The following is a 13,300-nucleotide window of genomic DNA, read 5'->3' as shown; positions in this document are numbered from 1 at the left end:
CTCCAAGAAGTCCCGAGAAAATTTTGCATGGATTTTGTAAGGATATTTCATTGCAACCTCCCTGTCAACGTATCAAAAACAAGTACTAAGCCTGAGTGGGAGAAATCCAAGTGGGTAAGGCTGTATGGGGATGTGCCAGTGTTTCTCAGAGCTGATGAAATTGCATTGTGTGCTTTACTCCCCTCCCCCATTTTTCTTCAGGGGCCATTTCTCCCTCCCTTGCCAGTGCCTCCAAGAGGGGTCTCTGACATCCCTCCCACCCTCATGTTACTGCCTCCTGAGGGGAGCTGCTGCTGAGGCTGGTGATGTGGGAGGAGACGGTCTCTCCTGGCTTAGTGCTGCAGATCACGCCTGTGTGAAGGGAAGCCTGCAGTACCTGTTTTTGATACGTTGACAGGGAGGTTGCATGCCTGGCAATAGCGTCTGGTGTCTGTAAGAGATCTGCGGCTGAGCCATCTTCCAGCCCCATTTGCTGGAACAAACGGAGATGTGGGACACGGGGCAGTTGGCAAGTGTGGGCAGTCTTTGTTTCTAAAGCCAGGAGGGACACGGAGGGCAGGCCTATGCCCCCAGAAGCTCACTGCAGAGAGAATTAAGGCAGTGTTTGTGAATGGGGAAGCGACCTCAGCCCCAGTAGCCGTTGGAGAATGCCACATGTGATGTGGCACTAATGGGCAGTCAAGCTAATGTGCAGTGTGTCACCTATTCACTGTCACATCTGTGGGACTTGCCCCTGGGAGGTCTCCAAACCCTGCCAGCTTCTCCTACGTGTAAGCAGGGCCCCGTTACTGGCGACATTTGGACAAACACTGATCCCAGGGCTTATATTTCCAGAACAGGACCGTGTTTGTGGGCTTACTGGGCCTCAACCTAAGGCTTTCCCTATAGAGCTCACAGCAGAGAAAGTGGCAACAGCCTTCCGGAACCTGCACCAGGACCTGAGGCAGACTCTGCAAGATCGGGTAACTGCTCTCCTCAGTGCACTCACTTCCCCTGCCCCTCTGCTGAGCTTAAGCAGCAAAATAAGGTGGTGTGGCCAAACTGGCTCTAGTTCCCTGTGCCAGTGCAGCCTAGACCGGCTCCATCATGGGGAGAGGGGAATACCCCCTCTGTAGGGATCCCAGTCACTACTACTGCCCCTGTTGGTAATGGCCCTGCCCTGTCTGAGTCTATGCCCTAGACTTCCCTCTCTCTGCTGTCCTGGCACCAGGCGTGTGTCGCTTCATACAGCCTCTCCTGCTTTCTACAGGATGATGCCAGGAACAAGGCTCAGAAGCTGGAGCAGGAGCTGAGCAAAAAGGAGGCCGAGAGGGACTGTCTCAGAGCCCACAACCAAGAGCTGCAGACGTGGTTGTCCCAAAGCCAGGAAGGTATGGCTGCTCCTCTTCCCACTGTACAGGCCCACTCTGCTTTATCAGCAAGGGAGTGGAGATGGCAGTTGGGGGAGAGGAAGAGCCACCATGAGAGCCCACACAGACTGGCGCTTCTGAATAGATGGTGACTCATTGCAGAGACAGCCTTGGTTCCCTGCAGTGCTCCTTGCAGTACTTGAAGAGTCCTCTCTTCCCTCCTCCTGCCCTGTGCTAACCTGGGGCATTCCTGAGTAACGGAGGCTTCTCCTCCATTTTCCAGTGCATTAGCTCTGTCTCCTCCCCCAGGATCCTTGCATTATTGCAGTTGTCAATAAATCATGTGCCTCTGCTACCTTCCCCAGTTTTCTACAATCTGCCACTTCTGCTTCCTTCTCAACTCTCCCCTTCCTAGCCCTGATACAGTCTGAGCACAGGCTGCTGCTGACCCTCCCGCCCTCAGCAAAATGCTTGATGGAGACACTGTTTCTCATCTCCCCAGTCACTTTTCACAAACAGCCCCTCAAACAGATCCTATTCTGGGTCTTGCCCTAGGCTATAGCACAGTAACTACTCCCCTACATGTAGCTAATTGTCCTGTCTCTCTTACTCTTCCTCGCTTCCCTCGGTCTCCAGTAGTGTGGACCCCTCCATACCACAGCTCTTGGCTTCTCATCTGTCATGGCACCACTCGTACCCACTAAGCACTTGGAATTGTCTGCCTTTCAATGTCATGGATTGTCCCCTGTTCCTGTGTAGTGGGACATAAACTCCCTATTCTCCCGCCCTAGACCAGTCAGTATTTTATAGGCTTCTGTCATGTCCCCTAGGCCTAGTTGAACCGTCTGAGTCTTTTCAGTCTCTCTCTATGGCAGAGCCCCTTATTGCCCATCTTGGAACTCTTTCTAATTCTGCAACATCCTTTCGCAACCTTATTGCTCCCTCCTTTGTGGTAGCAGCTCCTCTGCACCCAGACTTGTCCTTGGATGGAGCCCTACGTCAGTTGGTATTCATCCTTTTCCTTCCTATATATTTTCCTTTTGTAATCTTATCCACCTCAGCGCTCACTACTATACTGATGATGCTCACCTGCACCAGTCTGTTGACCTAATCTTATCGACTGTGCCTTGTTCACTCGCTCTGCCTCTGAACTCTGGTTTCACCTGAACTTCCTTAAGCCAAATACCTCAGACCAAGATACTTCTCTGAGCATAACCCAGTCTCCCCGTTGTGGGCCGGAGCCTGGGAAGCAAAGGGCAGTTGAATGGAAAGATCATGGCTCTTGTCCAGCATTGTTTGGTTTTGTTTTGGTTCCTCTTCTCCCCCTTCCCCATTGCAGAGATGCGGATGGTAGAAGGGAAGCAGGGCTCACTCCAGGCTACGCTGCAAGAAGAGGTCATTGCCCTAAAGAAGGAGGTTGTGACGTTGCATGGGGAGGTTGCATCCTTGGAGAGGAGCCTTGAGGGCACCGAGAAGCAAAGAAGGGATGTTGTGGTGAGGCTGGCAGATGGCCCTGAAGCTTTGTTACATAATGGCCATTCAAGGAAAGCCTGGACAGAGCTCTTTTAACACTGCATTCCTGGGAACAATCCTGCCCTAGCCCCAGAGCCACTACATTGAAAACTCCTGCACAGTGCCATCTCCCATGTCTATTTTCTAATTTCTGGTGCTTCTCTCAATGTTAGAAGCATGTATAACCAGACAGAGTGTGCATACATTGAGCAAGTTTCCCCTATCCCTCCTGCAGCCCCTCTGTCATGCCCTGTTATCCAGTCTTAGGCTTCCCGTGCAGTGCTGCTGAGCCACCTGGCTGCTGATCCACAGTATCCTCACTATTCCAGTCTGAGTTCCACCCCTAGAGTTCTGCCAATGCATTTCACTTCTCTCCACTCATACCCTTGCTGTTCCAGGCTTGGGATTTTCATGAGCCACTGATAATCTTCACACACTGAGGAGACTGCTGTAAGGAAAGAGTGGGTTTTAGTTGGGAGACATAGGCAGGGTTTGTTCACTGTGAATATCAATAGCTGGGCAGGCATCTGGTGAGCGTGAGAACCCTTTGGTGTGTGTGTGAAGGTGGCTGATGTTATGCGACATCTGGACAGACTTCCAGTGAGTTCTGGAGAGCAGGCTGTGGCCATGGTACATACTAGTACTAGCGACACTGGGAACGCAGGAAGTTAAATTTAGATTTAGGTACTTCTGTACTTGGTAAGTTTTATAAAACATCTAAAAGAGCCTGTCATAGTGTTTAAACAGCACAGCTTCTGCCAAGGAAAACTGTGCCTCATTAATCTATTAGAATTCTGTCATTAAAGTAATAGGTAAAGAAGAACTGGTTGATGTAATTTATTGGACTTTCAAAGTCTTTGACAATGTCCCTCAGAAGGGGATGTAAAGGGAATGGAATAGTCATGGTATGAGAGGCAAAGTATTGTTACGGATCAGAAATTGGTGAAGGTACTGACTCTGCAAAGACTTCCACATATGCTTTGCTTTACTACTGAGTAGTCTTCCTGAGATCATTGGAACTACTCACAGCAGTGAAGTTAAGCACATGCATAAGTATTTGCAGAGTTGGGGCCTAAAAGACAGAAAACAAAGAGAAGGAATGCTTGGTTAACTTTCATAGTTGAAAAAAGTTTAACAGCTGGCTGCCCCAGGGCTCTGTGCTAGGACCAGTGTTTTTTAATATATTAGTTATCTGGAAAAGGTTTATAAGTATTGAGGAAGCAAAATTTTCAGATAACACAAAATTATTAACACTAGTGAAGGCTGGAGAAGACTAACTTCAGAAGGACCTAACTAAGTTACACAAATAAGCAGCATGATGGCAAATGAAATTCCATGTTGATAAATGCAAAGAGAATTTTAAAAATAATTGTAATGACATTCTCTAAATTAATAGAATGCCCTCACCTGTAACACAGTGGTTGATTCAGGACACATGATGAGAATGATTAGAGACCTGGATAAACTTCCATATGAAGAGAAGTTGAAAGGCATGGGACTGTTTATCTTAGCAAGGAGATGAACACAGTACAGTAGGCAGGAGGAAGAGGAAAGGGGTCAATGAGTATAACTGGAGGGGAATGGAATTAGCCAGACATACTTACAGTAGTTTTTCAATACAATTACAATACAGTTTTTCAGGTTAACTTTTGTAATAGTTGTGATGGGATCCCCAGGGTGCAGCCTGGGACCATTGGACCGCTGTGCCCCCTTAACTCTCCAGCCTGAGCTGTCTCCCACAATGCTTTGCTAGTGACAAGCAGCAAACCCCTCCAGGCACTGTTATCACTCAGGATAACCATATGCAGAGCACCATACCCAGCTATATAGCATGAATGCTCCCAGAGCCACTCATGAATCACACAGAGAAGGGCACCAGCTGAATTCCCCCCAGCTCCCAGCCTTGTACAACAGGAACATATCACCTTGCGCTGCTCGTCTTCAGCAGTGCAAAGGTATAAATTCATTCACCACATCATCAAAGGCAATTGGATATACACTAGCCTTTGCATACCTGAGCAAATTCACCAGACACTTCAGGCAAACTCACTGGTAAAGATAACGAGTTAAATAAATTTATTGACTACAAAAGATAGATTTTAAGTGATTATAAGTGATAGGCAAAAAGTCAGAGTGGTTACCAAAATAAAATAAAATGTAATCACACAGTCTAAACTTTCAACCCTATTAGACTGGGCAACATCTAGGTTAAGCAGTTTTTCTCACCCTCACTGGATATTGCAGTTCATAGTACACAGGTTTCACCCTTGAAACCCAGGTCAGTCCCCTCTGTTGGAGTCTTCAGAATGTCCTTCTTGCTTGCAGCATTGGTGTGGGAAGGAGAAAGGTCAAGTATGGGGCAACTGTGTTCTGTTTTATACTCTTAATCTCATGTGCTTGGAGAGCACAAGTCCAGGCATTTCTGAGACTCCAGGCAAGGTTGAGCAATTCCCCTGGTGTGGATTATGCAGGTGAGTCACTGAATTGTAGCTCCCTTGCTAGACAATGGCAGTTGATGGGTTGTTTGACACCCCACGCGGGCATTGGTTACTTTCCTTGGCATTATCTCTGGAGAGCTAGTACCTGGGCACTTGCCAAACTCACAGCATATTTTAGTGACAGTCATGCAGCACGTTCTCATAACTTCATATGCATTAATGATACACATATTTAGATAGAACAGTGGGTTTCAGCAGATCATAACCTTTCCCATGAGACCTCACATGGCATGCTTTGTATGTAAGATCACCATTATATATAAATGAGGAATATGGGGGTTACAGGTCACAGTCCCAGGGTATAGAATGTCACAATAGTCATACGAATAAAAACATGAAGTTGCTAGATTCATGTATGTTTGAGTTATGATTCAGGGATTTTTTCACCATTCCTAATTATCTCTGCTTACTTAAGAGAGTAACTTCACCCACCCTTCAGGAGCTACAACCAGAAGTAACTCGAAGGTCTGATCTACACTCCAAAATAGTGCTGTTTCATCAATGATTTTGGCAGAATCAATAGTGATTACAGCTTGCCCATGTCTGCATATACAGCTACACCACAGGTATTATCAGCTCAACTAAATCAGCTGCTGAAACAGTGCTAGATCCTTCTCTAAACAAGTCCTAGGGGAGAAAGGGCAATTCTCAAGTTTCCGCTAGTGACCAAAGAACAAGAAAAATTAGATAGGAGAGAAAAGCCACCCCAACCGGAAGAGTTATTCCATTAAGAGCCACACTTGCAGAATTTGGGTGTCACATCATCCAGGCAGTAGAGCTACAGCCCAGTTCTGAGATGGGAAGAGTTATCTAGATTTATTTTCAAGTCATTTTCTCTCCATTTCAGCATGAACGGGACATGCTGCAGGCAGCTAAGGAGAAACTGGTACAGGAGATGGACCTTCTCCAGGAATCAGTCTCTGCCTCTGAGACTCGGGCAAACATAGCAGCAAAGATGAGCCGCTCCCTAGAACAAGAGCTTCAAACAACCCTCTCTGCCCTGAAAATGAAAAGTGAGGAAGCAGAGACTCAACAGGAGGGAATCCAAACATTGCAGAAGGAGGCTGCCTTGGGGAAGGCTTTGCAGGAAAATCTGGATCACCTGACTCTTGCCTTAAGCCAGAGAGATGAAGAAATGGAAACACTGCAAGAACAGATTAGCAAGCTGGAGCAGCAGAGAGAAGTGCAAAGAACAGCTTTAGATCACCTTACTAAAGACCTAGAGGAGAAGGACAGAGAGGTGGAATCCCAGCAAGAACAGATTCAGGAACTAGAGAATCAGAGGGAAATGCAGAAGACTGCTATAGAACGACTGACTTTAAACCTAGAGGAGAAAGTAAAGGAAATTAAATTCCAGGAAGAGAAAAACCAGACTCTCGAAGAACATGGAAGGTCACAAATGAAAGCTCTGCTGGAGGAGCTCTATCTGATCAAAGCAGACTTAAGGGAAAAAGATTGTGAGCTTATGTCTCAGAGAAAGGTAGCTGAAGAATTGAAAGAGGAGGAGAAAAAGCAGGTGAAGGTTCTGCGCACAAGCCTAGAACACATGAAAGCAATTCTCGGGGACAAAGAGAGTGAGATCGAATCACAGCGGGAGCAGGTAAGGATTTTCCAGCAGTATGAGGATCAGCGGGAGGAAGAGCTACAGGACCTGCGGGAGAAAGTAAAACAGATGACCCTCACTCTGACTCAGAGAGATCAAGAGCTTGAGTCACAACAAAAGCAAATTCAGAATATTAAGGAAGAGATGGAGATGAAGCTAAAGTCTCTTTGTGAACATCTAGAGCAAACACAAGCAGCCTTAAAAGACAAAGACAGAGAGCTGGAATTCCAAATGCAGCAAATACAGAAACATGAGGAAGAAGCAGAAGGGCAGATGAAGGTTTTACAGAGAGATTTAGAATATGCCAAGGAAGAACTAAAAGAGAGAGATGGAGTGATTAAGTCTCAGAAAGAGCAGATCTGGACATTCCAAAAACAAGAAACAGAAGTTGAGAAACAGGTGAAAACTCTCGACCATCTTGAAACAATATTAAGGGAGCGAGAGCAAGAAATTGAATCCCTGCAAAAGCAATATGAGGAGCACAAAACGGAGGAGGAGAAGCAGGCAAGAGCCATGCAAGCAAATCTTCAACAAACACAGGTGACTCTGAGGGGGAGAGAGAGGGAAATAGAGGCCCTTGAGGAAGAAATCCATAAACTTCAGCAACATGAGAAAGATGCAGTGACACAGACTAAGGCTGTCTTGAAGACACTTGAATATACCAAATCGTCTCTACAAGCCAGAGACCAGGAGATAGAGTATTTGCAAGGGCATGTCAAGGAGCTGTTAGGGCAGAAAGAGCTGGAAGAAAAGTGTGTCAGGAGCTTACAGCAGGATATAGACAGAATGAGCCAAATAGTGAAGGAGAAGGATGTAGAACTCCTCAAGCAGGCGGAGCAAATTAGCATATACCAGCTTCAAGAAGAAAGAATGCAAGTGGCACTAAAGTCCTGCCAGAACCAAGCAGGTTGTTTAGAGGAAGTTGTAAGAGAGCGAGAGTGGGAGAATGAGACTCTCATTCAACAGCTCCAGCACCGAGAGGAAGAACAGGAGACCCTGCACCGTCTCCAGCTTACACTGGCAGAGAAGAAGGAGAGACATCACAGAGAGAGAGAGCAGCTTCTAGAAGAAGCCCTGAACAAGAGGGAACAGGAGATCAAGACCCAAGATAAGCGAAAACAATTGGAAGAGGAGGAGGTGAAGGGTCTTCAAGAAAGTCTCCAGCATCTCCAGCAGACACTGGCCAAAAAGGATGAGGAGATCAAACATCAGAGAGAGAGAGTCAGGGGCCTGGAGGAGACTCTGAGAGGGAGAGATCAGGAGCTGAGGACACAGGGTGAGCTCCTGAAGCAGCTCACCTCAGCTCTGCAAAGGAGAGTTGGTGAAGGGGAGACTCTCAAGAACCAAATCCAGAAACTCCTGAGATGGGAGACAGAGGAGGCAGCCAAGAGGAAGGTTCTCCAGGAGAGAGACCAGCAGTTGGAAATGCAGAACGTGTGGATCCAACAGCTGGAAGAGGAGAAAAAGGTGAAGGATCAGGAACTGGAGCACATGATGGCTGTTCTGAAGCAGACTGAGAGTGTGGAGATAGAATGGAGGGAGAAAGCACAGACCTTGGCTTTGTCCCTGGCCCAGAGCGAAGCAGCCAGTAGGACCCTGAGGGACGAAATGGCTGTCCTACAGAGCATGGTATCAGAGCGGGATAAGGATCGGCTTCATCTTCAGGTAGGTGGTTTGGTGGGTGACTTGCATGAAAAGGATGCCTGTCTATTTCTGTCGTAGGAATCCAATGGCACTTTGCTTAGATTCATAGATGTTCAGTCCAGAAGGAACCATTATGATCATCTAATCCAAGATTAAACAACCTTTTTATGCCCAAGATCAGTTTTTTAATTTAAGGGCAACTGAGGATCTACCCCACCCCTTCCCCCAAAGCCCCACCCCTTCCCCCAAAGCTCTGCCCCACTCACTCCATTCTTCCCTCCACCACAGTCACTTGCTCTTCCCCACCCTCACTCACTTTCATTGGGTTGAGGTAGAGGGTTGGGGTTTGGGAAGGGGTGCGGGCTCTGGGCTGAACCTGGGACCTGGGGTTGGGGTGCGCCAGGGGGCTCTGGTCTGGGGCAGAGTGTTGGGATGCAGGAGAGGGTGGGGGTGCTGGCTCTGGGAGTGGGCTCAGTGCTGAGGTTTGGGTGCGACCTCCTGCCAGGCTGCACTTACCGCTAAGGCAGGCTCCCTGCCTAACACGGCCCCACGCCACTTCTGGAAGGGGCCAACATACCCCTGTGACCCCTGGGGGTGATGGGCATCACGTGGCTCCACACGCTGCCCCTCTCTGCAAGCACCACCCCCTCAGCTCCCACTGGCCACAGCTCCCTGTTCCCAGCCAATGGGAGCTGCGGGAGCAGTGCTTGCTGGCAGGAGCAGTGCACGGAGGGAGACCCCCACCTGCAGGGCTGCACTGGCCGCTTCTGGAACCGGCGTGGGGCATGGCAGACAGGGAGCCTGTCTTAGCAGCAGCCCTGCTGTGTCGCTGGAGATGGATTGACCAGTCGATCGCAATCAACCGGTTGGTGACACTGATCATAGAATCATAGAATATCAGGGTTGGAAGGGACCTCAGGGTCATTTAGTCCAAACTCCTGCTCAAAGCAGGACCAATCCCCAACTAAATCATCCCAGCCAGGCCTTTGTCAAGCCTGACCTTAAAAACTTCTAAGGAGATTCCACCACCTCCCTAGGTATCCCATTCCAGTGCTTCACCACCCTCCTAGTGAAATAGTTTTTCCTAATATCCAACCTCAACTTCCTCCACTGCAACTTGAGACCATTTCTCCTTGTTCTGTCATCTGCTACCACTGAAAACAGCCCAGATCCATCCTCTTTGGAACTCCCTTTCAGGTAGTTGAAAGCAACTATTAAATCCCCCCTCATTCTTCTCTTCTGCAGACTAAACAATTCCAGTTCCCTCAGCCTCTCCTCATAAATCATGTGCCCCAGCACCCTAATAATTTTTGTTGCTCTCCGCTGGACTCTTTCCAATTTTTCCACATCCTTCTTGTAGTGTGGGGCCCAAAACTGGACACACTACTCCAGATGAGGCCTCGCCAGTGTCGAATAGAGGGGAATGATCACGTCCCTCGATGTGCTGCCAATGCCCCTACTTATACAGCCCAAAATGCCATTAGCCTTCTTGGCAACAAGGGCACACTATTGACTCATCTAGTGTGACCTCCTGCATAGCACAGGTCAGGGAACGTCATCCAATGTTTTCTGCATTGAACCTGTAGATTCTGGCTGAGCTAGAGGGAAACTTTTAAAAAGTGACCTCCCATTTGAGTTTAAACACTTCAAGTAATGGTGAATGCACTACGTCCCTTGGTAATCTTTCCAGTGGTAAACGATCACCCTCACCACGGGTGTGAGTGCTTTCAGCTGGTCAGCTCTGCCATGTCCAGGCGGGTTTAGCTGTCACACATCTGGTTGTCTAGCAGCTACTAACCATGGACTGCTTACCCCCTCCTCTCTGGAGGAAACCAGCCACTTTGGACCAGCCAAGAACTAAGAGTTGTTTGCCCAGGAAGAGGGACAAAGGAGGGAGAAGGAGCAGGTTGAGTGAGTTAAGTGTGGTCTGTGAGAAGCAGGAAGGCTGCTGAACTGGGGGCTGTGAGAGGGAGCCCTGGGCTCTGGTCAGACTCAGATGGATTTGGCTGTAGCTTCCCATTCTCTATGCTCACCTAAAGGCTTTCTACGCTGTATTACAGACATTTAACAAATCTTCTGTTTTACAGTGCTGTCTGAGAGCCACTCCAGTCTAAAGAGGTTGGGGATGCATTGCTTCCTTTGGGTGTGCAAGTCTCCCCTTCAGGGGTCCAGTGCGAGTGGATTCACTGAGGGGACCTCACGGAGTGAGGCAGGCGTGCTGAAGGCTCAGAGGTGTGGTCCCAGGAGGCGATGGAGGCTTAAAGGGCTTAGCCTCACAGAGAGAGTGCAGCCCTCGAAGAGGACTGACACACTAAGGGGGGTTCCTCCCAGGAACTGTACGGAGCCAAGGGAAAGAGCACTGGGCCTGTGGTACCATGACTAATGGTAGTGGGGGGTGGGTTGGCAGTCCATGGTCATTAGTTGCTAGGCAGCCAGATGTCTGGGTCATTGTCTTCTGGGTTCTTCATGGGCGTGTGGCCCAGGCAGCTAGGCAAAGAGTAATCACCCTTCTCCCACCGTCTGGGTACACATGCAGCAAGTAGGGGAAACTGGGGCACATATGATTCTCATCCAGAGCACTAGGAGATATTTCCACTTTGTCACAATTGGATAGACGCATACCTTACCAGTCTCCTGGGCTAGGGAACCTATTGCTCTGTGTTTCCTGGGCCTCCTGGTGCATGTGCACCTGCTCTGTGTTCTCAGCACCATAAACTTTTAGCAGTTGGTGCATTGTTCATCCTCTGTCCCCTAGCTTTGATTCAGTGCAGCAGAACCATTCCATCTGCCTTAGAGCAGATATTGCCTTTAGCACTGAAGATGTGGAGAGGATTTCATAACCCTCTTGGAGGTACTCCAAGAAATCCTTAAGTCTGGCACAAGAGCAGCCCCCAGTTTCCTAAAGAACAAAACCTCAAAACAGAAGCTTGGATCAGCCAAAACCACTAGATGCCAGTTCTAGATGAGAGCTCTGCCAGTGCAGAACTAGCCCCATTTCGCCAAGTCGAGTCAGGTGGCTTCACCACTGACACGTGCTGCGCCATCACCATGAAGGCCAGAGACCCCAAATGTCAGCTCTTTGATGTAGTTCCCGTGACTCTTCTTGGAGTGCCCAGGACTGAGTCACCTTGTTATCCTCCTGCCTCTAATGAGAGAGAGACTTGCTGATGTTTAACTGTGCTCCCTGACACCACCAGTTTGCTAACCACCCAATATACTCAGGGCTGTGCTAGCACTCACTCTGCTTTGCAGGTTAACAGTAGGTTCACCCCCAATCTCCGAACCCCTCAGAAAGCATCCTCCTGTAGTATCCAGTCCCTGTCACTGGACACTCACAGGAATTCTGAGGGTTGTCCTCCCCAAAGGAATAGTATACACAACACTTTGACTGGTATAACTCAAGTTTAGGTCTTTGCTATCATCACTGAACTGAGATATATTTATAGTAAGAACAATTATAAGTTTATCATCACATGCAAAGATTTCAGAGATAGTGAGTAAAGTTAAATATAAAACAAAAGTATTACACCCTTCCTATCGGCTCTGGCCCTTGTCTAAAGTAGTTTTATCTAACCTAAAGCAATCTCCCAACATGTCCAGGCAGTATGGTTCATGAATGCAAAAAGCATTGTCCTTTTTTCTTCCTCAGTGAAGGATAACAAAATGTCTTTTTTCTTCTCCTTATATTCTCCAAAACTCATTGTTTTGTCAGGACAACCTCCTTACTCCCTCCCTGATGTGCTGGCTCCATGTTGTCTTCACATCCTAATGTTGATGTCATATGCAAATAGGTTTCCATTATGTTGGCTTATAATGCTTATTTTACATGTGAACCAAGGGAGACTGGTGAATATACGTCCTGTGTCTGGTGAAAACCTGCTTGTCAACCCTGCGTTGATTCAGACTTTAAAACATATTTTCCTGTACATCTTTACAACTCCTTAAATATCATGTGTACATATATCTCACAAAGATTATGAAGATCAGTATGACATAAGCTTTTATTAGGGACTTGACATGACCCTGTTTGGTAATACTAAGAAAGCATTGTGAGTTTGTCAGGTCTGACAGGAGCTGCTGTTGTAGAACAGTGAACCCAGCACCAGCTGGCATTGAGATGTTCTAAGGGGCACAGTGGGGCCTCAATACTTGCAATCAGTGTGCTCTAGTGACCTCCAGTCCACTCAGTGAGAACATAAGAACAGCCATACTGGCTCAGACCAAAGGTACATCTAGCCCAGTATCCTGTCTTCCGACAGTGGCCTATGCCAGGTGCCCCAGAGGGAATGAACAGAACAGGTAATCATCAAATGATCCATCCCTTGTCACCCATTCCCAGCTTCTGTCAAAGGGAGGCTAGGGATACCATCGCTGCCCATCCTGGCTAATAGTCACTGATGGACCTACCCTCCATGCATTTATTTAGTTCCTTTTTGAACCCTGTTATAGTCTTGGCCTTCACAACATCCTCTGGCAAAGAGTTCCACAGTTTGACTGTGTGTTGGGTGAACAAATACTTCCTTTTGTTTGTTTTAAACCTGCTGCCTATTAATTTCATTTGGTGATCCCTAGTTCTTGTGTTTTGAGAAGCAGTAAATAACACTTACTTATCTACTTTCTCCACACCAGTCATGATTTTATGGACCTCTATCATATCGCCCCTTAGCCATCTCTTTTCCAAGCTGAAAGTCCCA

General features: G+C 47.7%; 1 protein-coding gene across 12 annotated transcripts in view; it reads left to right on the top strand.

Moving 5' to 3' along the window:
- The window catches only part of CEP250 (centrosomal protein 250), a 156,733-nt gene that overhangs the window by 138,549 nt on the left and 4,884 nt on the right, over positions 1-13,300 (top strand). For all 12 annotated transcript variants that reach the window (XM_030533040.1, XM_030533039.1, XM_030533043.1 and 9 more), the window contains 4 exons: positions 835-962; positions 1,250-1,370; positions 2,689-2,843; positions 6,207-8,627. In XM_030533040.1, the coding sequence (XP_030388900.1) occupies positions 835-962; positions 1,250-1,370; positions 2,689-2,843; positions 6,207-8,627 (2,825 nt within the window). The remainder of the gene's footprint in view (positions 1-834; positions 963-1,249; positions 1,371-2,688; positions 2,844-6,206; positions 8,628-13,300) is intronic.

The sequence above is a fragment of the Gopherus evgoodei genome, chromosome 14 (genome assembly GCF_007399415.2).
Source record: "Gopherus evgoodei ecotype Sinaloan lineage chromosome 14, rGopEvg1_v1.p, whole genome shotgun sequence".
Taxonomy (NCBI): Eukaryota; Metazoa; Chordata; order Testudines; family Testudinidae; genus Gopherus; species Gopherus evgoodei.
Note: the sequence above shows the minus strand (reverse complement) of the source record. Positions and strands in the feature narration are given on the sequence as shown.